Raw genomic sequence first — 25,570 nt, forward strand, 5'->3', positions numbered from 1 at the left:
CACATTTTGTCTGGGACTGTACTGCCCTGTGTGCCGTAAGTATATATGTAGCAAAATGCAAGCCCAATCTGTACTTGAATATGCCACTGCTGTTCATTGACAAACTTGTCATGTTTCCACAGGTGAACTGTTTTCCTGAGAGTGAGTTTCTCCTCTCTCTTTGATATGCTCTCACTGAAAGATCTCTTGCTCCATCTTTAAATAGGTTGTTTTTTTTAGTTGCACAAATTTACCTTCTGTGATCTGAATTAATGAGATGACATATTGATCGACTGACCCTTTTTTATCTTGGGCCCTAATACTGAGCCCGCACTAATCATACATGATGTTCACTTGTGGTTCAAAGCATCCTTCAAGGTTTTCAAAACTTCTGAAACCAACTTTTTTTCTGTTCTTTGGAGTAATTCTGAATGGAATACATTTTGAAATAGTCTGTTCCTGACAATGATAAGAATATAGTGATAAATAGCAGCTCTGGCTTGTTAAACAGATCTGTTAGAGTTTCATATTTTGCCATTGTGCCAGTTTTATTTCATATTTTGTTTCATTTCAACCAGATGTATGAAGGGAAAAGCTGCAGCCATTTTGTTCTTTCTCTGGGTTGCAGTAGCGATCTGTTTCTTTGTTCATTTTCATTTTATTTCAGTTGTTTGTAGCGGCTTTCATAGCTCTGAATAGTCTTCTGTGTGTGCCTCTCTGTCTCTGTCTCTCTCACTATCTGCAGCTATGTTTCTAGTCTCAGCTTCACCTCTGATACCATGTTCTCTGCTCAGTCGATAGCAGTGTGGTCAGAATTTACTCTTTATTAAAGTGCCCCTAAGATGGCTGCCTGGAGTTAATATGCTGCATGGTACAGGTCACATGACTATGGCAGACCAGAACAGACATATGGACAAAATTGTATTCCAATCCAAGCTCTGTCTATACGCAAGATGATGACAGTAGGTAGACAATAGTCTAGACCTGTACACTGACTTATTGGGGACAAGCAACTTGTTCTCCAGAAGACATATTACCGTTTTTCACTCCACAACAACATGGAAAAGTCAGGAAAGGAGGGGAAATAGTCAAACAGAATGAGTTTGAATATCCAAAAGATTACAAAATTTAAAGGACAGTTTTATGAAACAAACAAATTTTAATGGGAAATACTTATGAATTTATATTTTGAAATTGTTCCATTATAACATGTCATAAAATGAACAACAATTATTAGTTTACTCTTGCAATTTACATTCCCAACTTTCAAAGCACCTTTATAGATATGGCATTATTCACATCCAAATTTCAGCCACAATAATCTAAGGCACACCCATTAATGCACATTAAAAGGACCAAGGATCGAAGATACACTCCACCATTAAAGGACCTAATCTTATTCTGAACATACACAGCCTTGCAAACTAACTTGTGGACATTGATCACATTTTTTTCTATCAGAAGCTTCAATTCTGCTCTTAACAAATCATAGAACGTAGACCAGTACAGCACAGTCCAGGCCCTTCAGCCCTCGATGTTGTGCCAACCTCTTATCCTACTCTAAGATCAAGCTAACCTACATACTCTTCATTTTATTATCATCCATGTGCCTATCCAAGAGTCGCTTATATGTCCCTAATGTATCTGACTCTACCTCCACCACTGGCAGTGAATTCCATGCACCCACCACTCTCTGTGTAAAGAATCCACCCCTGACATCTCTGCGAAATCTTCCTCCAATCACCTTAAACTTATGTCCCCTCGTGATTGCCATTTCTGCCTTGGGAAAAAGTCTCTGGCTATCCATTCTATCTATGCTGCTCATCATCTTGTACACCTCTATCAAGTCACCTCTCATCCTTCTTCGCTCCAATGGGAAAAACCCTAGCTCCCTCAACCTTTCTTCATAAGACATGCCCTCCTGTCCAGGCTGCATCGTGGTAAATCTCCTCTGCACCCTCTCTAAAGCTTCCATATCCTTCCTATAATGAGGTGACCAGAACTGAACACAATATTCCAAGTGTGGTCTAAGCAGGGCTCTATACAGCTGCAACATAACCTCGTGGCTCTTAAACTCAATCTCCCTGCTAATGAAAGCCTACACACCATACATATTCTTAACAACTCTATCAACTTGGGTGGCAACTTTGAGGGATTTATGGATGTGAACCCCAAGATCCCTCTGTTCCTCCACACTGCCAAGAATCCTGTCTTTAACCTTGTATTCTGCATTCCAGTTCGAACATCCAAAACGAATCATTTCACAATTTTCCAGGTTGAACTCCATCTGCCACTACTCAGTCCAGCTCTGCATCCTGTCAATATCCCATTGCAATTTACAACAGCCTTCCACACATTCCACCATTCCATTAACCTTCAGGTTGGCTAACTTACTAACCTGCCCTTCCACTTCCTCATCCAAGTCTTTTTGAAAAATCACAAAGAGCAGAATTCCCAGAACAGATCCCTGAGGAACACCACTGATCCCCGAGCTCCAGGCTGATGGCTTTCCATCTCCTACTACCCTCTGTCTTCCATGGGCCAGCCAACTCTGTATCCAGACAGCCAGATTTCCCTGTATCCCATTCCTCCTTACATTCTGAATGAGCCTGGCATGGGGAACCTTACAAATGCCTTGCTTAAATCCATGTAAACCATATCCACTGCTCGGCCTTCATCAACGTGTTTTGTCACATCCTCAAATTATTCAATAAGGCTTGTAAGGCATGACCTGCCTCTCACAAAGCCATGCTGACTATCGCCAATCAAACTATGGTTTTCTAAGTAATTATCAATCCTGTTTCTCGGAATCCTATTCAATAATTTGCCCACCACAGACGTAAGACTGACTGGTCTGTAATTCTCAAGGTTATCCCTATTCTCTTTCTTGAACAAGGCAAAACCTTCAAACATTCCAGCACCAGGGAAATAATTTAACAGATTTAATATGTAATAATGACAAATTACTGACAGACTTACTAGTGCAGGGGGCTGATGGTGGATCCAAAGCCATTCGATAGTAATCATCCTTACAGAGACACTGCACAGACCCTGCTTCTTCTGTGTAGCTATGCTCAGGACACCAGGAACATTCTGCTTCGCCAGCCGCCATCTTGTATAACCCTGGTGGACATGCTAAAAAGAAAGTTCACAATTTGAAGATGTTTTCTTTGGGTTTTGAAAGCAAGAAAATAATGCAAGATAAAAGGCTTGCTTGGATGCATTTTATTCTTCATAACTGTGCCTGGCCAACTATGTCAATGCTATTCACACACAGAGTCAAAGCAGACTTCAATCTCCACAAACCTTAGCAGGAGGGCAAGGGATGATTTGAGAGAGATTCAACCCAACCCTCAATCTTCATTCTTCCCTTCATCAGAAATTCCATAAATTGAAACTTGAAAATTTGGAATTCATCACCACAATATGAATACCTTCAATAAACTTACTGAGACAAAATCATAGAATCCCTACAGTTTGGAAGCAGGCCATTTGGCTCATCAAAACCACACCGACCCTCCAAACAGCATCCCAGCCAAATCCACCCCATCCCTGTCACCCTGTATTTCCCATGGCTAATGCACCCAACCTACACATCCCTGAATACTACAGAGAAATTTAGCATAGCCAATCCACCTAACCCGCACATCGAGTCATTGAGTCATAGAGATGTACAACACGGAAAGAGACCCTTCGGTCTGACTCATCCATTCCGAACAGATATCCTACCCTAATCTAGTCCCACCTGCCAGCATCTGGCCCATATCCCTCTAAACCCTTCCTATTCATATACCCATCCAGATGCCTTTTAAATGTTGCAATTGTAAGAGCCTCCACCACTTCCTCTGGCAACTCGTTCCATACACATACCACCCTTTGCATGAAAAAGTTGTCCCTTAGGTTCCTTTTATATCTTTCCTCTCTCACCCTGAAGTTATGCCCTCTATTTCTCGACTCCCCCAATCCAGAGAAAAGACTTTGTCTATTTACCCTATCCATGCCCCTCATGATTTTATAAACCTCTATAAGGTCACTCTCAGCTTCCAACGCTCCAGGGAAAACAGCCCCAGCCTGTTCAGCCTCTCCCTTTATCTCAAACCCTCCGACCCTGGCAACATCCTTGCAAACCTTTTCTGAACCCTTTCAGGTTTCACAACATCCTTCTTTAAGGGCATTATGGTCTAACTACGGCATATGGATTGCAGTGGTTCAAGAAGGTAACTCACCAGCACTTTCTCTTGGGGAACTAGGAATGGTCAATATCTGCAGCCCGCAATGCACAGGTCCCATAAGGGAATAAAAATAAGCAGGTAAAAATTTATTATTGGTGGGATAATAAAGCAGGCAGTATCTCATATGCCTTTTGTTATGCACTGCACCCACAGTTCAGATATACAATACACAGTTTGGATCCCTGCTTATGTCAAGCATATTGTACTCCTTTAGTTCTATTCACAACCATTCCACCTCCACCCCCTGCCTCCAGCCACCCTGTTATATCATAAGCCATTACTTCCAAAAAATAGGGATTAAGTAGAAGATATTTCACCAATGCAATATTTCAGTTCGGTGCAGGTTATGTGAATAACAATCATTCACATTGCAGTTGAGACTATGGGCAAAGTCAGCCATTGTCTTTGTAGATCTTATGAGGAAAGGCTGAGGGACTTGAGGCTGTTTTTGTTAGAGCTAAGAAGCTTGAGAGGTGACTTAATAGAGACATATAAGATAATCAGAGGGTTAGATAGGGTGGACAGGGAGAGCGTTTTTCCAAGTATGGTGACGGCGAGCACGAGGGGCATAGCTTTAAATTGAGGTGTGATAGATATAGGACAGATGTCAGAGGTAGTTTCTTTACTCAGAGAGTAGTAAAGGTATGGAATGCTTTGCCTGCAACGGTAGTAGATTTGCCAACGTAAGTACATTTAAGTCGTCATTGGACAGGCATATGGACGTACATGGAATAGTGTAGGTTAGATGGGCTTCAGATTGGTATAACAGGTCGGCGCAACATCGAGGGCTGAAGGGCCTGTACTGCGCTGTAATGTTCTATCTTGCCTACCAGTTGAGGGGCTGGCAAGAGACCAACACTGCGTTCATCCAAGGTGATCCAGTGGATCCTCTGCTAATGAGAGGAATGAGATCCATGAAGGAGAGAAACTGAAGCGCCAGCAGCCAGGAGTGGCTGCCCAATAAGACGGCTGTCACTGATGCAGGAAGAGTAACCCTCGAGTCAAAGGATCCAGGAGCAAACTGCTCACACTCCATTTGCTCCCAGGATGGTCACATATCTCCAGGTCTTCTTGTCACTAGGTTAATCCCCAAGATGATCGGTTGAAGCCTTAAAATGGTTCTGAACTGGCCAACGAGGACCTTACTTGGTAGCGGGTGGAGAAAGTCAACTATGGGCTATCTTATCCTGAAATTCATTTGGGCAGAGACAGGGGTCAGATATGCCACCATGACCTTCCCACTTCCTCTACCTCTATCTCCATGAGCACCTGATTCAATCTTATGTTTCATAGTCCATTATTATAAAGGAGACCTGCTAATTGATTAAGAAAGGCTATGAAAGGAAAAAAATACAACTGAAATAAGAAACTCCCACAAAAGGTCAGGAGAATCCAAGGAGAGGCTTTGTAAATTAATTTACAATGGCAACAAACATGTGTGTGTAAATGTTGGCACAAAATCCAAATCTATTTCCAACTGGACCCTCCACATGAAAATAAAAATTGAGCCAAATCATGGATATTCTTCAGCAACAAGTGCATGTTATTTCTTCAAGAGTCAAATCGTCCGATAACAAGGACTTCAGTGGCCACATGAGTTGCTGGCACTTCTCTCAGATAACTGCATAAAGGACAACGCTGCCCTGCAATTAATTGGAAAACAGAAACAAAGGTGTCTTTCTGTCTGTAACAAATGATTCAAAACATTGCATCTTGTGAGACAGCAAACTATACTTGGATAGAATTTTTGCAGCAGGTCCATTTTCAAAGGAAGATGGAGACTGAACTTGCCAGTGGAAATCTGAGAAAACCAAGTTATGAGTGCACAAGAGGAGAACAATCTAATCTCAGTTTGAGAGTATCAGGTGCAATAAGCTCATTGTGAAAAGCTTGTTGAATATCTGACAAAATGTTTTTGTGTCTATTGAAGGCTGTGGTGAAACGGTGTTCTTGGGGATTAATATTCAGCGTAATGACTGGCTCTGACAGCAGTACATTGTCATGTATATGCAGGCTGAGACCTGGATCCTGCTACTTTCCAATAATCTTTCAGAATTCCAAAATTGTTGCAACAGCATAGAATGCAAGCCTATAGCTACAGTAATGTCGCAGATACCAATCTGAGGTCAATATCCATAAAGTGCATCTCAAAGCTGGAGACCAGAGTTATACTGTCGATCATGCATTGCCTGTTCAGTCCTGCAGCAGTTGTGCAATGTATTTCAAGCCACATGTGGATGATATCATCGTCATGTCATGGTTGATGACCTGATGGTATAATGGTCTCAGTCTCCATTTTACTGAGTTCTATCCTCTTGCAGCATGACATGCTGAGAAATGTGAATTAAAGTACAAAAGAATTGCTTAGCTTGAGACCAGATACACAAGTGTCTGGGATTGTCATGTACACATGTAGACACCTGGTGCTATAATAAAATTTTGTTGCATTTTCACGATGCCATGTGACCCACATCTCCTCCTTATGTTGTAGGAGCTGAAATAAGTATCACAGTGATATAACAGCAGACCATCTGTATATCAATGCACTTCACAACATGGTGACATTTCACCTCATTGACTCGATATTTTCATACGGTACAGCAATATGCTTCCTCCTCATGTCAAACTCTTAAACAATAACTTTTCAAAGCTCCATTTTCTTTAGAAATACACCCAGTACAAAAGCTAAACCATAACGCCTCAAGGCAATTTGCCGACTTGCACTTAAATGCATTGAGCCAGTCGTATTGCCACATCTGTAAAAATGCAATCGCAACTCTATCTGAGAGCAATGCAAGATTAACTTCATGGATTGTGTTAAAGAAATGTAACCTAAACCCTGAAAAAGGGACTGCTCTCCAGAGTATTTGTGAACAGCAGAGTCCGTCTCTCAGGCGAGTGAGGAACACCTTAAGACACAAATAAATTCCTTCACATTATCCAAGATTATTTTTCATTTCTCCAATTTTGACTCCTTGTCTCCTGAATACATCGTTCACTCCCCCAACTAATGGCAGCCATATATTCATTTGTCTGGATCTAAATACTGAATTGCTCTCCATAAAACTCACCACATCCCCACCTCTCTCTCTCTTTGCTGCAATCTACAAGATACACAATTCATTTACTGCATGAAACACAGCAATAACGGAGTGAATGCCACAGCTCTCACTGTTGCTTGGCTGTTTGGAGAGTCTTTCTTTGCCTGTTTATGTGTTTCTCTTCTTTCAGCTTTCTTCTCTGTCAGATGCTGAGATTTGACATCCCTGGATCAGCCACTGGTTTATAAGTCACCATTGCATAGAGAATAAAGGCTGATAGCATTGTTACAGGCCCAGACGTAGCCATGGACAGGAGAACCACACATTTACATTGTGAATCTTCCTGTACCCTCATGTAACACAGATTCTGTTGTGGTCTTTTACTGCTCTATGTTGCTTTATGTGAGACTATTTACTGCTCATGTTCACTGTGTATCATTGAGACCATGTTCAAGCTTAACAGGAGAGAGGTAAACAAAGCCAGTTGGAAGTTCAAGCTGCAAGAAGCATTTTAAACCATTGAGAGTAAAACTGTTCCGTATCAAAACTCGTGTCATGCCCACTTACAGAGACCAGTATCCTGTCACCAAGTCCCCCTTTGTTTACATGCTCATACTATATGGCCAGTCAGCTCAGAGCTAGCCTCTAGACTGAGGAGACTCTTTGAATCTCCTGTTTCTGTCAGTCAGGGCTCCCTGATTGGCCCAGGTTAACAACCCCAATCAGTAAACTCACCGTCAATGAGATCCACTTGGTAGTCATTCCAATCATTACAGTAGCTCTCAGGGATGTGAATAAATACATCATCTATTGGGGTTGGTCACCTTGGTTAGCTGGATGGCTGGTTTGCAATGCAGACTGATGTCAGCAGTGTGGGGGTTCAATGCTGACACTGGTGGAGGTTATCTGGAACAATTCTTCTTCTCAACCTCTCCTTTTTCCCTGTGTATAGTAACCCTCAAATTAAACCATGGCCAGTTCTTTGTCTCTTTCTTTCTCTCTCTCTCTCTCTCCTCCCTCTGAGAGACTCCCAACAGTCTGGAAAGACGATGGCAACATTACCTTTTGTATTGCCTCTATGTATTGTTAGAGGCAAAAGCAAATTATGCACCCATAAATGGTCTTGATCTTCAAATAGCACAGGGTCACTGAAAAGTGATGGGGTAAGGCTGTTGATAATTAGGTTCTACTGAACTATTAACGCGAATGTCCACTTCACCCATTTACCAAAAGTTCATTGACAAGTTCTAAGCATCAAGACCAGCAGGGATGAAGGCAAATAGGAGTTAGCCATTTCAGAATGGAACTGGAGTCACATGTAGGTGCAAGTGAGGACTGCAGATGCTGGAGATCAGAGTCAAGTGTGTGGTGCTGGAAAAGCACAGCAGGTCAGGCAGCATCCGAGGAGCAAGAAAATCAACATTTCGGGCAAAAGTCGTTCATCAGGAATGAGGCTGGGCCCTCAGCCCCACTCCCCTCCCATTTATCTCTCCATCCCGAGGCTCCCTTACTTTGTCTGCCGACATGTGACTCCAGTGTGTGGTGTTGGAAAAGCACAGCAGGTCAGAGAAGCAGGAAAATTGACGTTTCAGGCAAAAGCCCTTCATCAGGAATGAGGCTGGGCCCTCAGCCCCACTCCCCTCCCATTTATCTCTCCATCCCGAGGCTCGCAGCCTTATTCCTGATGAAGGGCTTTTGCCTGAAACGTCAATTTTCCTGCTTCTCTGACCTGCTGTGCTTTTCCAACACCACACACTGGAGTCACATGTCGGCAGACAAAGTAAGGGAGGTACGTTTCCTTCCATAGAGGGTACTGGTAAAAGTCTCATGCTCATTTTCACTGATAGCTTTACCTTGATGAATTTTAATAAAGAGGAGAAACCTCTTCACTCCTATGTAGCACCAGCAAAGCAGAGCTTGCACCTCTTACTTACTGAGCCCATCATCTCGGGCACCCACTAAATCCTGTTTTTGATGGAGAGAAAAAGTTTAGCAAAGTGCATGAATTATGGCCAAGAGAAGAAGCAAAGGCATTGCTTTCAATCACTACTGCTTCTGGCTGACTGCTTTTTACTGCTGGCTCCTGTTGAGCAGAATCTATTTACCTGGCCACATTTCATCCTAGCAGTTGATGTACTGGCAGTAGGTAGAGGCCACAAATAATGAGTCTTGTCTGTAAAGTAGTCAATCACACTAATATAATGCAGAAGGTTCCATTCTTGGAACAGCTTGTAAACGACAGTCTGTAAATTAGTGTCACATCTAAGATTGAGTACAGATTAAAATATTTTGTACGCAGGTTTCCCAAATCCTCACAATATCTGTTGAATCACCCAGGATATGAGACCAGTAATACTGGTCTGCGCTACTAACACTGTGCCCTCTGCCTTGGACCAGCAACAGCTTCTTTCAAGAAGAAGTCCACGACGGGAGGTAGGATGTTAACAGATCTGATGAGTATTTTCAACATTTTGTTTCAGTATCATATTGAAATATCATCCTCCTTCAATCTATTCAATTTAAATTTATACACAACTTCAAATTACACTGTGGACTTGCCTTACCCATCTACTTTTTTTCACCACTACAGTACACCTAGCTCCTCTGATGGTGTGTATTCCACCATCCTCCAACTCAGTATTGGCTCAGTTTGGAGAGGTAGGGACTGCTGTCATTGAAGAAGAGCTTGTGGAGAGCAAATTCAGTGGGGATGCTCGAAATCATGAGAGGTCTGGACAATATAGATGGAGGCTAATTGTTCCCCATTAGTGATAACCAGGGGTCACGATTTAAAGTGAATAGCAAAATAAGCAACGGGAATGTGAGGAAAATTGTTTTATGTTGTGAACAGTTATGATCCGGAACACACATCCTAATTGTGTGTAATGAGACTATTAACCTGTTCAGTAATGTGCGATGTTTTGAAGTCTACTTTTATAATCAGTACATGTAATTTTAATAACAAATCTATCAAAGTTGGCTTCAGTAATACCTTAATAAAATGCTGGCTTTATTCCTGAAAACAAAAAACAGATTTTGAAACTGGCAATTCACTTTCGCAAGTCTTATTGATTCTGAAAGCATAAAAGGATTTTGAAACACTTATCATGCTGTTAAAGACAGGGATATTAATATAAAGAATAAATTATTCTCTCTATATTTACACATTCCTCATTTATCTTTTAGTATCACAAAGGACACCACAACATGTTGAGAAAAATGGAGATGAAAGTGTTTATGAAGTTTGGGCATTTTGTAAACTGACACATGCACTTATGGAAATTGAAATGTATACAATAAATGAATACAGAAAACCTGTCACTGAAGGACTGATTTTTTAAAAAATGCTATGCGTATTTTTATTGTTTATTGAAACAACAACCGTGAGGTATGACAACAATGAGTTTTAAAGGAATGAATATTATACTTGTAACAACATGAAATGAAAGAAAAACATTTTCCATAAAGACAATCAGTGGGTGTACAATGATTAGATTAGATTACTTTACAGTGTGGAAACAGGCCCTTCGGCCCAACAAGTCCACACCGATCCGCCGAAGCGCAACCCACCCATACCCCTACATTTACCCCTTACCTAACACTACGGACAATTTAGCATGGCCAATTCACCTGACCTGCACATCTTTGGACTGTGGGAGGAAACCGGAGCACCCGGAGGAAACCCACGCAGGCACGGGGAGAATGTGCAAACTCCACACAGTCAGTTGCCTGAGGCGGGAATTGAACCCGGGTCTCTGGCGCTGTGATGCAGCAGTGCTAACCACTGTGCCACCGTGCCTGAGCAAAGTGGACAATGGTGACATTTATGGCAGAATCGGGTGAGAAATCTGGTTCATTACATGTTTTATACATTTGCTGAGCAGTGAGGCATGTTTTTTTTCACTGGGCAGTGGCAAGTTATTCATTAAAAGGTGGGGGGGAGGGCGTGATTACTTGTTGAACGCCATATTAATGGTTAAACTTGCCTTACATATATTCATCTTCCGATCATGCTAAACAATCTGGACATTGTGAATTCTCGACATGGAAGTCAGAGTGGGTACCTGGCGACTTCAGCTAAACCACTTCATGTTGGCCACCAAACACCATATTTGTGCCTTTTCCCTAAGGTAGGGGATTTCAAAACTCGGTGTGGGGTGGGGTGGGTATATTTTTAAAGTGAGAGGGGAAAGATTTAAAAAAGACGGGAGGTGCAATTTTTTGTTTTTATACAGAGAGTGGTTCATGTGTGGAATGGACTTTCAGAGGAAGTGGTGGATGCAGGTACAATTACAACGCTTAGATGACATTTAGATAAGTACATGAATAAGAAATGTTTGGAGGGATATAGGCCAAGCGCAGGCAGGTGGGATTAGCCTGGTTTGGGATTGTGGTCAGCATGGACAGAAGGGTCTGTTTCTGTGCTGTATGACTCTACATCATTTCAGGGATACGGTCTACGGGCACCGGCCACACACACCCTACATCCAAGGCTTTGGCATTCAACATGTGCCAGCCTCTAAGAACTTTCATAATACATCTCCAAATAGCACAGCTTCCCAGCTCAAAACACTATTCAGCTTCTGACTAATTATCCAACTATGACATGCATGGAATCTCATTCGTCAGTATAAGAGCTTACATCTCATAATGTATCTACCTGAGCAACAGGGAATCCACTCTTTTCTTGCCCCATTCCAGTCACATCTGACTGACATAAATCCAGAAAGTGAGTCGGCTGAGCCAAGACTTCAGGATAATTAACTGAGAGGAGACAGATTACCGGACTTTAATTAGCTAAAACTGCAGAGCTTCCCAGCACAAACACTCTTCAGCTTCCAATTATTCATCCAACTATGACAATCCAACTGATGGCCATTATTTTACAGGGCTAGCTCAAGCTCTAAACAAAGCCAATCCCAAACTATAACAATAAGTCTACCTAAATAAAGATAAAATACTGTGGATGCTGCAAATCTGAAACAAAACCTGAAAATGCTGGAGAAGCTCAGTCGGTCTGGGAGCATCTGTGAAGAGAGAAACAGGATTAATATTTCAAGTCCAATATGATTTCTTTAGTAGACTTCAGAAGTCATCAATTAATTCATCAATGAGACATTGATATCATCAGTGAATGGACTGATCAGATCTTCAGTGCTATCCTTCAGGTTTTTCTGAAGGCTGTGGACACTAACTGATTGAACACTGACTCTTGTGTGATAACATCGCTAACCTGCTTCCAGATTAATCTCCCAAACAGATGATTATAACTTGCAACCAAACGTGGTGCCAACTCATGACTACCAATTTAGAGGTTATATAGAAAACACCAGTGTGTTTGTTTACAAAGACTTTTGATTATAAAAGGAAACAGGTTGATGGGATTGTAAGGAAACTGCAAGGAAACTAAAAAAAATATATATTACTTCAGAAAGGATAGAACGAGTTGAAAAGGAACCAAATCCAGGTGTCAGAATGGCAAGGCCAGATGTTCAACTCACATTCACGATTAAAACATTGAACAAACCATGTTTTGCTTTAATCTCAAAGGACAAAGTAATTATTCCATCGTAAAGGTTACTCAGTACCTACTGAAGTGTAATAACATTTGTACCGATAGGAGAAAAAAAATCCATCGCAATGGAAGACTTCAATAAGTTCATCAATTTTCAACTGCTTTCCTGTCTCTCGCCCCTAAAACAGCAGAATAATAATAAAGACAGTGATGTCCCAGGTTATGGGAGCTTTAATCCTTGGAAACTACTACAGTAATTGGTTTCCAGGGTAGAAGAGAATTTCTGCTTGAAACACGTGGGAGGAGCTAAAACCAGTCCTGTAACCTCCATCTTCCAGCACATCCCTATCAACAACATGGCCAAAGGTGAATCAGATACTGGAAAGATGATCACCCTCCTAATTTGTTTCCTTCACAGTTTTGTGATACCATGCCCTGTGTGCTTATAGGGAGGGAGATGATATCGTGCCCTGTGTGCTTATAGGGAGGGATATCAACATCTACTTGCCCTGCAGTGTAGACCTGCACTGTACAATTTAAGGAACTCGAAACATTAACTGGCAGTAGCAGACAATTCAAGTTGGTTTCTGTCCACCTGCTGGTTGAACATCATACACCGGGTAATAGCTGCAGAAGCAGTCACTAAGTATTTTGCGTGGGCGAAAGACAGATTACTATATTGAGAGTGTTCTTCCCAGATAAGGGACGAAACAGAGAAAGGACTTGTATTTACATCACACCTTTCATGGCCACAGCATGATTCCAAAACCAATGAAATGCAGTCACTGCTGTAACATACAGCAAGCTAAACACTCTCTCTTCTCAATCCACATGCTGATATAATCTGCAGGCTTCAGGTCAACTTCATAATAAACCTGATAACAGCCAACTCTATCACCCTCATAATGTTTCCCTCATAATTCCATTCTGATATACCTAAATATCTCTCACAAATATGAGTCTGGCATTGATACATCCCCACAATCAATGGCAAAATACTTTCAAATAAACAGATCCTGTGACCCTTTCCTTCTGGAATCTACCTAATGCTCAATATTCACTTATTGAACGGAATAACTCAAGGGATGTACTAACACAGTACATACCCCTTCTACATACACTAATTACACTGTAGGTCTGTCAAGTGTACTTACATCTGCTTGTTACCTTCACTATACTGCCAGTACACGAAGCAGAGGAGATTATCCAAAATGCTGTAGTTACCCTCTTAGCAAGCTTTATTGAAGTTACCCAGAAATCTAGGGCAGCACAGTGGCTCAGTGGTTAGCACTGCTACCTCATAGCACAAAGGATCCAGGTTCGATTCCAGCCTCGACCAACTGCTTGTGTGGAGCTTGCACGTTCTCCCTGTGTTTACGTGGATTTCTTCCTGCAGTCTAAAGTGTACATGTTAGGTGGATTGGCATCCTCACCAGTACCCTTCCACTGACACTCTCATTCGTTTGGCTGAACTGGTCCTCACCCTCAATAATTTCTCCTTTGAAACTTCCCACTTCCTCCAGACAAAAGGGGTAGCCATGTACACCCCCATGCACCCCAGCTATGCCTGTCCCTTTGTCGGCTACGTAGAACAGTCCATCTTCCTAACCTACACCAGAACCACTCCCCACCTCTTCCTCCACTACACTGATGACTGTATCGGCGCCACCTCGTGCTCCCATGAGGAGGTTGAACAGTTCATTAACTTCACCAACACGTTCCACCCTGACCTGAAATTCACCTGAACCATGTCAGACACCTCTCCCCCTTTTCTGGACCTCCCCACCTCCATCAATGGTGACCAACTGAACATTGACATTTTCTACAAACCCGCCGACTCCCACAGATACCTGGACTAAGCTCCTCCCACCCTGTCTCCTGTAAACACGCTGTCCCTTATTCCCAATTCCTCCGCCTCTGCCGCACCTGCTCCCAGGAAGACCAGTTCCACCACAGAACACACCAGATGGCCTCCTTCTTTAAAGACCACAATCTCCCTTCCCACATGGTTAAAGATGCCCTCCAACGCATCTCATTCACATCCCACACCTCTGCCCTCGAACCCCACCCCTCCAACCGCAACAAGGACAGAACACCCGGTCCTCATCTTCCACTCCACGAACCTCCATATACATCGTATCATCCTCTGCCATTTCTGCTACCTACAAACGAACCCCACCAGCAGAGATATATTCCCTCCCCACCCCTATCCGCTTTCCGTAAAGACCATTCCCTCCGCAACTCCCTTGTCAGGTCCACGCCCCCCCCCCCCCAACAACCCACCCTCCCGTCCTGGCACCTTCCCCTGCCACCGCAGGAATTGCAAAACCTGCACCTACACCTCTCCCCTCTTCTCCATCCAATGTCCCAAAGGAGCCTTCCACATCCATCAAAGTTTCACTTGCACTTCCACACATGTCAATTACTGTATCCGTTGCTCCCAATGCAGTCTCCTCTACATTGGGGAGACAGTACACCTACTCACAGAGCGCTTCAGAGAACATCTCTGGGACACCCGCACCAACCAACCCCACCGCCCAGTGGCCGAACACTTCAACTCTCCCTCTCACTACGCTGAGGACATGCAGGTCCTAGGCCTCCTCCCATGACTCCCTAACCACCTGACACCTGGAGGAAGAACGCCTCATCTTCTGCCTTGGGTTCCTCCAACCTCACGTTTCCTCATTTCCCCTCCCCCCACCTTACCCCAGTTCCAACCTTCCAACTCAGCATTGCACTTATGACCTGTCCCATCTATCGATCTTCCTTCCCACCTATCTGCTCCACCCTCCTCTCTGACCTATCACCTTTACCCCCAATTCCATCCACCTATCACACTCTCAGCTACCTTCCCCCCAAGCTCCACCCCCCTCCCATTTATCTCACCACCCCCTCGACTCACAGCCTCATTCCTGATGAAGGGCTTATGCTCGAAACATCGATTCTCCTGCTCCTCGGATGCTGCCTGACCTGTTGTGCTTTTCGAGCACCACACTCTCGACTGTAATCTCCAGCATCTGTAGTCCTCACTTTCACCATGGGAAATGCAGAATTACAGGGATAGAGTGGATCTGAATGGGTTGCTCTTTGGAGGGTTGGTGTGAATTCGATGGGCTGAAAGGCCTACTTCCTATATTAAAGGGATTGTATGAAAATGAGTGCAGCATGTGATAGAAGAAGGGAAGTCTTCATTTGCACGGGAGATTTTCCAGCCTACACATTGACTTCTGTGCCTGCCCAGCTCATGCTGACCAAGGTGAAGCACTTAGAAAAGGTCAGTCAACCAGAAGCAAGCAACATAACATAAAACAAAGAAATTTACCATTTTTTAAACATAATCAGCTCAATTTAAAAACAGCACAATATATAAGTGACTGATGTAAAATAAAATGGCAACAACTAAGCTCCAATTTTTAATTCATTTTCAATGTACAATATTGCTGATGGTGTTCTGTGTGTTTATTTTATATAAAGTAGTGAGCTGTGTTAGATAACTATGAGCAGTGTGGAGGGCAAGTAATGATAAATCCATATTCATGTCAGCGTAATTTGTCTCCTTTGGACTGGTGATTATTTCAAGCTGCATTTGCCTCTGATTAGTGTACTGCAAAATAATTAATCATCACTCTCCCATGCTAATCCAAACAGAAACACATGACGCCACAATGTTGTGCCCAGGCACTAATTGTCAAGATTCTCTTCAGTTTTCCTTTTATCAACTTTTTGAGCACTTGAACATTTAATCAACCTGCATCGAGTCCCCTTCGCCAATTGATATGGCTACCTCAGAATCATACAATACAGCAAGAAGCTTTTCAATCTATTGTGTCTGTGTCTCTCTAAGAGAGCTTTCCACACCTTTGTGTTTTCCCTACGTCTTTCTAATGTTACTCCTTTATGTATTTGTTCAGGAAGGACCCAAAAGGACAGAGTTAGATTGAGTAAAACATTCCCCAACTGGAGGGAGAACAGAGAAGGAATGGGGCCCATTTCCTGCTAATCTAACAGTTTCCTGTCTCCACTAATTGTTAAGAATGGAACTCATGGTGAGGATAGACACTTCTCAGAAGAAACCTCACGGACTATCTGAAGATGTTCTTCAGCAGCTCTAGGGATTCCACTCAAAAACATGAGTTTGGCTCAGGGAAAGCTGGACCTCCAGCCAGCAGACACTAACGTCATGCAAACTATAGAAATAAATTGACCAAGGAGGGATCTACGGCCTAGAACAAGTTTATCCTCCCTTGGAGTGAAGAAAAGGGAAATTCAGGGCAATTTTCTCCATCCTATTTCAAGCCTTAATGTACCATTCCAGAAAAAAACATTGTGTCGCTCTGAAATCTCAACAGTACCAAAGCTATGTCCTGAGGATTTAGAATGGGGCCCCACAATGGATCAAAGCACCAGCCCAAAATATCTCTCTGCTGCTTTTCCACAAGCTAAAATAGACCAACATTCTTCCCCTTGGATTCTGCTTTCCAATAAAGCATCAAGCACTATAGATGCGGAGTGTGAAATTCTCCAGTTTGATCAAACAAATGAGAGCAGCATTGCACTAGCTTACTTTAATTCAGTTCCTCACTTCTATGTCAAAGGCTGTGCCTTCAAACTCTCCTCCTGAAATTTCTGTACAAATTCCAGTGCTGCACTGTTGGAGGTATCAGCTTTCAGATTAAAATCCAGTGCTGCACTGTTGGAGGTATCAGCTTTCAGATTAAACTGATGCTTTTCTGAAAATTTATTTGTACGTTACTGGCAAAGCCAACATTAATTGCACATTTATTGGACAACTAAGTAGTTAGCTAGGCCAGTTCAAACAACAGTTAAGAGTCAGATTGCTAAAGGTTTTGGAATCCACAGTCCAGACTAGATCAAGATGGCAAACTTTCTTTTCTAAATTAGCACCAGTGAACAAATGCATTTTTATAATAATCCAGTAGTTTCATCATCACCAATATGGATACCACTTGGTTTTATAATTCTAGAATTATTTAATTAACTAAATTTAAGTTCTCTAGATGCTGTGACCAGTTTAAACACATGACTCCATCATTTGTCCAAACCACTCTTGGTTAGTTGGCTGATAACACCACTATGTCCCTGTCTTCTCAGGCAGGGTGAAAGGAATCCATGCTAGGACTGTGGAGATCAAGATGGGTTTCTATTTCATGCCTTAGCCAATATTAAACTTTAAACTTTCTTAGAAACAGATTTCCTGGTTATTATTACATAGCTGCCTGTGGGACAGTGTTGTACACTCATTGATAGCTAGGTATTCCAGTTATCAATATTAATATTACAAAGGTACAAGGATTTGGCCAAATAATCCCTGTGCTTGGTATCAGTAACAAGTTTCACATTGATGAAAGGGAAGTGGTGGCACAGTGGTAATTGGACTGGCAATCCAGAGTCCACGATAATGTTCTCGGGACATGGATGGCCCAATTTAAATTCAACAGATGAATTAAAAGCAAGTAACCATGTAACCATTGTTGTAGAAACTCATCTGGTTTTGAGGAAAGATATCTGCTGTTCTTACCTGGTCTGGCCTATGTGTGATTCTCGACACAGAGTAGCTGTATACCATAAAATGTGACATTTCTAAATACTGGCTCTTAAACAATCTACTAGCATTGACTTATTGGCCACTTCTTGTGCAGCTACTGCATAGTGCCCAGGACATATTTTGTGTAATTATACTGATAGGAGGAAGAGCCTTTCCTTCTATCATTCTGGGCTGAATTCAAACCCAGCTCCCACAGATAAGGGCACAGTTACTTTCTTTCAATTCTCTCAGTTTAACCACAATTTCTCTCTTCCCTAGAGAGTGGCCTACTTTCCCTTTTATTAAAACAGGAATATGAAGATTGGATTTCAAACTCTGAGTTATTACACAAACCTGTCAGTGCTCAGCTTCAAAACCAAGTATCACCAAGACACTTTTTTTAATAAACAAGAAAGCAGATAAGGCTTCATTGGGTTGGTTGTGTGTTTATGCAATTATATCTTTGTTTAAATTGAAATAAAAAGAGACTTTGGAGGAACTGACATCATGGATTCTCAAACAATGGAGGCAACGTTGTATCCTCGGTATGAAATACATTTTTCACTGTCTGCCAAGGCTTAATCATTCAAATCCTTTGCACTACAGGACGTGGAAAGTCTAATTTTTTGTAATTTTAAGTTCAGCCACAGCCCCGATTCGGAAGGTCCTACACTTAAGCCAGTCCCCACCATTTTTGCTGGGGTAGGGCCCAGGTTAAGAAGGGCTAATTGTACTTTGGTCATCTCTGGATCACAGCAGCAACTGGACTTGTCAAACAGCAGCGGCCTTCAGGCAGATCTGATCTTTGCTATTGGGACAGCCAGTTGTTTGTCAGAGTAGAACACCCTTTTTTGGGATCAGGGATACTTTTAGGAGTGGCCAGGCAGCATTTTAGAGAGGTCAGATTTCCTTTGGGATTGTTCAAAGTAGACATGAATCTGCCTGAATAGTGAATTTACACACGGTATCTGTCCATCTTTAGAGTGTTGCTGCAAAAGCACAGCAGGTCAGGCAGCATCCAAGGAGCAGGAAAATCGATGTTTCGAGCAAAAGCCCTTCATCAGGAATCTGGAAACTGTTACATTTTAAAGGCATTTAAAGCTCCTTAGCCTTTGTATTTTTGCCAAAAAACTGCAGCATAAAATGAACAATGTATGCTTTTTCACTCTTGACATAAGCCTGAGAGTCATCAATAATAGGTTATGAAATCAGTCACATCACATAAAACCTTTCTCCACAGTGGTGTGCGGTATTGCCATTTAATTAATAATTCAGAACCATGAGTTAATGCTCCGGGGACGTGGGTTTCAACATTTTTAATTTAATAGAAATTCAAAATTAAAAAAAGCTAATGCCGACCATGTAAACACTGCCAATTATTGTAATAAATGAACTACTAGTTCACTGAAACCAATAGAAAAAGAATTTCTTATCCTTTGTTGGGTCCACATGTGACTCTAGATCCACAGTAATGTGGCTGTCTCTTTCGAGATGCATAATAAATGCTGGTGATTTGAACCAGTCACTCCTATATCCCATAAAGAAATTTTTAAAAATTATCATAGTGCAGCCTGCCAGGTTATAGTTCAATTGACAGCTTCAGGTGCTTATAAAGTTTGGCTCCAAATACAAATCCTTTATGAAGGGTCAAGTTGATAAAGGAAGATAAATAAAATTGTTCAGTGAATGATTCATGGATTAATTCACAATTAAAAAGAAACGCTGTCCATTGATAAGTCATTTACTTCATCTCAGCATGGATCCTGAGCTCTGCCCTTGGCGATTAATGAGTTGGCGTGGAGAGTGCAGCAGACAGTGAGGTCCGCAGATGCTGGAGGTCAGAGTTGAGAGTGTGTTGCTGGAAAAGCACAGCAGGTCAGGCAGCATCCGAGGAGCAGGAAAAGAGATATTCGGGCCGGAGCCCTTCATCAGGAATGATTTGAAATGTCGATTTTCCTGCTCCTCAGATGCTGCCTGACCTGCTGTGCTTTTCCAGCAACACACTCTCAACAATGGTGAGTGTAGGAACAAGAGTGATGAGTGGGGGTACAGCATGAGTTGGCACTAAGTTCACATGGGGCCATGAGGATGGATAGAGGGACATAGGTTGGAATGAAGGGCATGAGGAGACATGGGTTAGGTGGAGGAGCATAGGTTGGCATGGAGGGTAATTGGGACCATGTGGGTGGTTATGAATTGGCATGGATGTTGCCTTGGAACTCTTTCACCGGCCAAAAACAAAATCTGACTTCCTGGGATATTTTCTCTAGAGTTTGTGGTTCTGAGGGTTTTCCAATCTTTGTGCTCCTGACTCAGAATCAAACATCCAGGTGACTTTTGACCTTAGTTCCCTGATGCTGTGAATAGCAGTCACTCCAACTGTTACCCTCCTGTAGAATAGGCAGGAATCTAAATCTCAAAACTAGAATTTCTAAAATTCCTTCATTTTCTAACTAACAATTGACAACATCATGGGACACATGAGTATGGGTTAAATCAAATCACTCACAATAAGAACGAGCTGCATTTTTGGAAAACTGCTTGGTTCAGATGAAATTTCATCCGAAACATGCGTCAAGTTCAGTCTTTAATATTTCAGGTAGATGTGCAAGGTTCTTTGCACACAAATCAGGAACATTTACATTCGCCACACAAATCTCTTCCACAAAACCGAGGGTTGGATTTTGTTCATTGTCACATGTATCTGGTTACAAAACACAATGAGAAGTGTTCTTTGATGTCATCACTCTCCAGCACCATCTTAAAGCACAGAAAAATAACAGAAATATAAAAGGCAGAAAAATGAAGACAGGAAGAAAGAGTCCCAACTTTACGGTCCTTATGGTAAGTGCTCTGTCCTGGGCCATGGGTATGCTGAACAGGCCCGAGTCCCTGTTGCCGCTGGAATGGAAGTTGCCACCCTTCAACACCCTCTCACCTCCAACAATGCCCTCGCCACTATGAGTCCTCACTGGACCTTGTCAAAGATTCAGTAATAAATCGAGTAGAGAATTTAGGAAAAATATCCTTACCCTGTAATTATTTAGATTGCAGAACCTATGTATGACATGGAGCAGTTGGTGAAAATAGGATTTAAGGTAGGGCCTAATAGATAAATAAGATAGAAAGGATATTACTCTGAAGAAGGGTGACTAGACTCGACACATTAACTCTGCTTTCTCTCCACAGATGCTGCCAAACCTGCTGCGTTTCCCCAGCAATTTCTGTTTGCGCTTGTTTCAGAACACCAGTCTCCACAGTTCTTTGTTTTATATAACAAAGGGATATTCAATGGAGTTCAAAGTGAGAGGAGACTAAATCACACAGAAGCTAAATCAGTTGAGCCGGTTTAAGCAAATTCTAGCTTAAGGCTATTGACATACTCATAGTAGGCTTTTGGATAATATTCTATAAAGCAGCCACTTATTCAGGAGCGCAATCGAACATTATACCTACTCCTTTGAAATTCCCATCATTTAAAGCATAATGAGAGGTATTGATAGAGTTGATGGTCGTTCTCATCTTGGGACTTCAAGACTGGGGGCCACATTTTTAAGGTGAGAGGACAGAGCTTTAAAAAAAGACACAGAGTGGGTGGTTCGCTTGTGGAACGAACTTCCTGAGGATGTGGGTACAATTCCAACATTTACAAGATATTTGGATGGACACATGAATAGGAAAGATTTGGAGGGATGTGGGTCAGGAACAGGTAGGTGGAACTAGTTTAGTTTGGGAATATGTTCACCATGGACTGCTTAGACCGAAGAGTGCCATGTGACTCAATAATTAATTTTCGATTTGAAGTTGAAAGGTGTCCGGAGTCATGAATCGATGGCTTATCAACATCTGCTAAATTGCCAAAGGCTGACCGAGAGTCTTCTGCCGATCAGTGATGATACAATAATCTGCTGCAGATTTAAATGTTTCTTTTTGTCCTGCATAAATTCAAAACTGTACCGTTGCAACTTCCAAAAGGATAACCATCAAATTCTGAGATTAGACTATCCACAGTATGGAAACAGGCCCTTCGGCCCAGCAAGTCCAACCAATCCTCCGAAGAGTAACCCACCCAGACGGCTATATCTACCCCTGACTAATGCACCTGACACTATGGGCAACTTAGCATGGCCTTTTCACCTGACCTACACATCTTTGGATTGTGGGAGGAAACCCACGCAGACCCAGGGTGAACATGCAAACTCCGCACAGACAGTTGCCCAAGGTGGGAATCGAACCTGGGTCCCTGGCGCTGTGAGGCAGCAGAGCTAACCACTGAGCTACCGTGCTGCCAGTGGCTTAGTGAGAGACTGCTATCCCACTTCTTCGCCATACACCTGTCCTTTGAAATGCAGTCAACAAACTGTCATGGAACCAACAGCAAGAACCTGCCTGTGGAATCTTTGAATGTGGGAAGGCTGTTGTGCTGCAGCTGCCAAGAAACTCTCCCATCTTACTGCTGGTCACAGGCACATTGGAAGGATTTTCTATCTGAAAACCAAGCTGTTTAGCAATGTCATGAATGCGCCTCTTCTGGCCACAAATTCCTCAACCTTAACCGTTTTGCACATGGGGGAAAAGGTCTTGCCCAACAAAACCAGTAGCCCATTCCAAATTGTCCAGCTCTATCAGAACAGGCTTTCAGAAAGCCTTAGAATTACATCTGAATTTCTTGTGAGCAAATTACTTGTCCCACTCAATTAGGAAATTTAAATTGACCACTGATTGCCCAATTGTCCTTATTACTGAAATCTCATTGGTCATAGTTTAAACCCAACCCAGGACCAATGCCTGCTGCTGCTTTGGGAAATGACATGAGTTGAGTTTGAGTGGGTTCTCGATCTACTTGCCCACTTTTGGGAGCTAACGTTTAGTTCTGAAGTAGCAGGTCAGTTCCCTTCAGAGTTTGGATTTGGGGGGGATTATCGACGTTCATCCTTGGGAGTTTGTTTTCATACTAGACATGGCAATAGCAGAGATCAATGCTTTCAACAAAGAGCAGAAAAATTATACCATTATCCCCAGCATGGGCATGCCTCATTCAATGATTAACAATCAGAAAACTCAAGAAACCTATATTGGAAGCTGGGCTTGCTACTGCTCACTGTTAACTATAAACTATTCCATTATTCAAAAACAACATTTGATGGCCTAGTGTTATGTCAGTTTAAGCATTAATAAAATTCTGTACAATTTTGAAAAGGGAAAGTAAATTCTCACTAAGGCAATATGAAACTCAAGCTCTTCATGCTCAAAGTTTAGGATATTAATGTTGAGGAATCAATATTTTGCCTTCAGCCTCACACCAGCCATCTTCAGCCTTTCTGATCAATATTCTCATCACAATATTAATGTGCAATATTACTTAATAAAATTGGACCAGTGGTTATTAAGAAGAAAAGGTTTACCAGGATGTTGCTGGGAATCAAAGATTTGAGATATAAAAAATAGACTGGAAAAATTGGGACCTTTTTTCATTAGAACGCAGGAGGGGTGACCTATCAGAGGTTTATAAAATCATAAGGGGCACAGATAAGGCAAATAGGGTGGAGGATTTCATAACAAGGGGACATATTTTTAAGAGCTGAAAATGTGTTGCTGGAAAAGCACAGCAGGTCAGGCAGCATCCAAGGAACAGGAGAATCGACACTTCGGGCATGAGCCCTTCTTCAGGAATCATCCTGAAGAAGGGCTCATGCCCGAAACGTCGATTCTCCTGCTCTTTGGATGCTGCCTGACCTGCTGTGCTTTTCCAGCAACACATTTTCAGCTCTGATCTCCAGCATCTGCAGTCCTCACTTTCTCCTCGACATATTTTTAAGGTGAGAAGTGAAAGATTTAAAAAGGGCATGAGGGGCAAGTTTTTGTTTTTACACAGGGAGTGATCCATGTGTAGAAGAAGCTGCCAGAGGAAGTGGTGGATGGGAGTACAGTTACATGGTTTAAAAGACATTTGGATAAGTACATTAATTTTAAAAAGTGGTTGGAGGGATATGGGCCAAGCATAGGTGGTAAGACTAGTTTAGTTTGGAATTCTGGTCGGCATGGACTAGTTGGACCAAAGGTCTGTTTCCATGCTCTATGATTATAATTTCTTTAAGATTGTCCAATCTTGTACATAAGCTTAATATCCACCAGAGACAGGAGGGTTATCTGAAGCTGAAAGAGTGTATGGGTTTTGGAGAAGGTGGTGGTTCGGTGTGGTTTTGAAGGCATTCGTTTTGTTTTCCAATGCCATTCATTCCAGTGCAGCTTGAACTCAGACACTAAGAGATGGACTGGAGCAGTGCTCTTACTGCCAATGAGAGTGACTTCAGCCTATAAACTGCAGACAGAACATACTAACCACAGTCCTCACCTAAATTATACAACTGACTTGTTTGAGATGTCCGACACTACTGGCATTAGAAGGTTGACAGTTGCTATATGCTTGGTACTACATGCTAGCATCTAAATGCAATAAAATAAACATGATTAATGTCGGTGTACTGATCAAATCTGCATAAAATCAGAGAGGGAAGTGCACTTTATATCCCAGGCTCGAAACCCTACCTTCATCCTTTAAGAGACTCTTGAAACGCTCTCTCTTTGATCTTGTTTCATATGTTGGTCTCTATCTTTGGCCTGTTCTTCAATCTGCCCTTTGGCTCATTCGGAATGTTGCACTGCCATACTATGCCTTGGGATATCAAAGGTGAAATATAAATGCAAGTTGCATCTGCTGTTTTTATACTGATGCGTAACTATCACAGGCGGCCAGCCAGATAGAGAATTGCTGACTCTTTTGACTGAACACGAGGACTGAAGATAAGATAACACGTCCCAACAATCACCACAAACACATCAAGAGTTTAATATTCAGTTTGAAGGGAGAATTTGAAATTAGATGCACGTTCCCCAAAGCATGCACTATCATGATCTGAGACTTGATCACTGTTTCGTCACTCTTGTTGGGTGAATATCAAGAAACACCTTTCTACAGAGCTTTGTGGGGGTACTGAGCAAGTCAATAAGGCAGCTGGCTGCTGCAATGAGGGTAGATACCTCAGCCAAGTGGACCTCACAGAATTCGAGCAGGTTGATGGGACCTCATTACCTGCCTCAATCAGGGAGCCCTGACTGACAAGAGTGTCAGAGATTCTGTTCACTCTGACAACTGGTTCAAAGGGAGCTGAATCAGTGTCAAGGACATCCCATATGTAAATAAAGGTAACTTAGTGATGGGAACCGGACTCTGTGGAGTTATTTCAACCACTACTCC

At 42.3% G+C, this 25,570-nt stretch overlaps 1 protein-coding gene across 4 annotated transcripts in view; it reads right to left on the reverse strand.

Annotated features, from left to right (window-relative positions):
• Positions 1–25,570, reverse strand: part of epha10 (EPH receptor A10) — a 610,046-nt gene that overhangs the window by 303,317 nt on the left and 281,159 nt on the right. For all 4 annotated transcript variants that reach the window (XM_043717893.2, XM_043717892.2, XM_043717890.2 and 1 more), the window contains exon 4: positions 2,959–3,114. In XM_043717893.2, the coding sequence (XP_043573828.1) occupies positions 2,959–3,114 (156 nt within the window). The remainder of the gene's footprint in view (positions 1–2,958; positions 3,115–25,570) is intronic.

This window comes from Chiloscyllium plagiosum, unplaced genomic scaffold (assembly GCF_037043375.1).
Source record: "Chiloscyllium plagiosum isolate Xiang-an unplaced genomic scaffold, Cpla_swu_hap1 HiC_scaffold_30, whole genome shotgun sequence".
Taxonomy (NCBI): Eukaryota; Metazoa; Chordata; class Chondrichthyes; order Orectolobiformes; family Hemiscylliidae; genus Chiloscyllium; species Chiloscyllium plagiosum.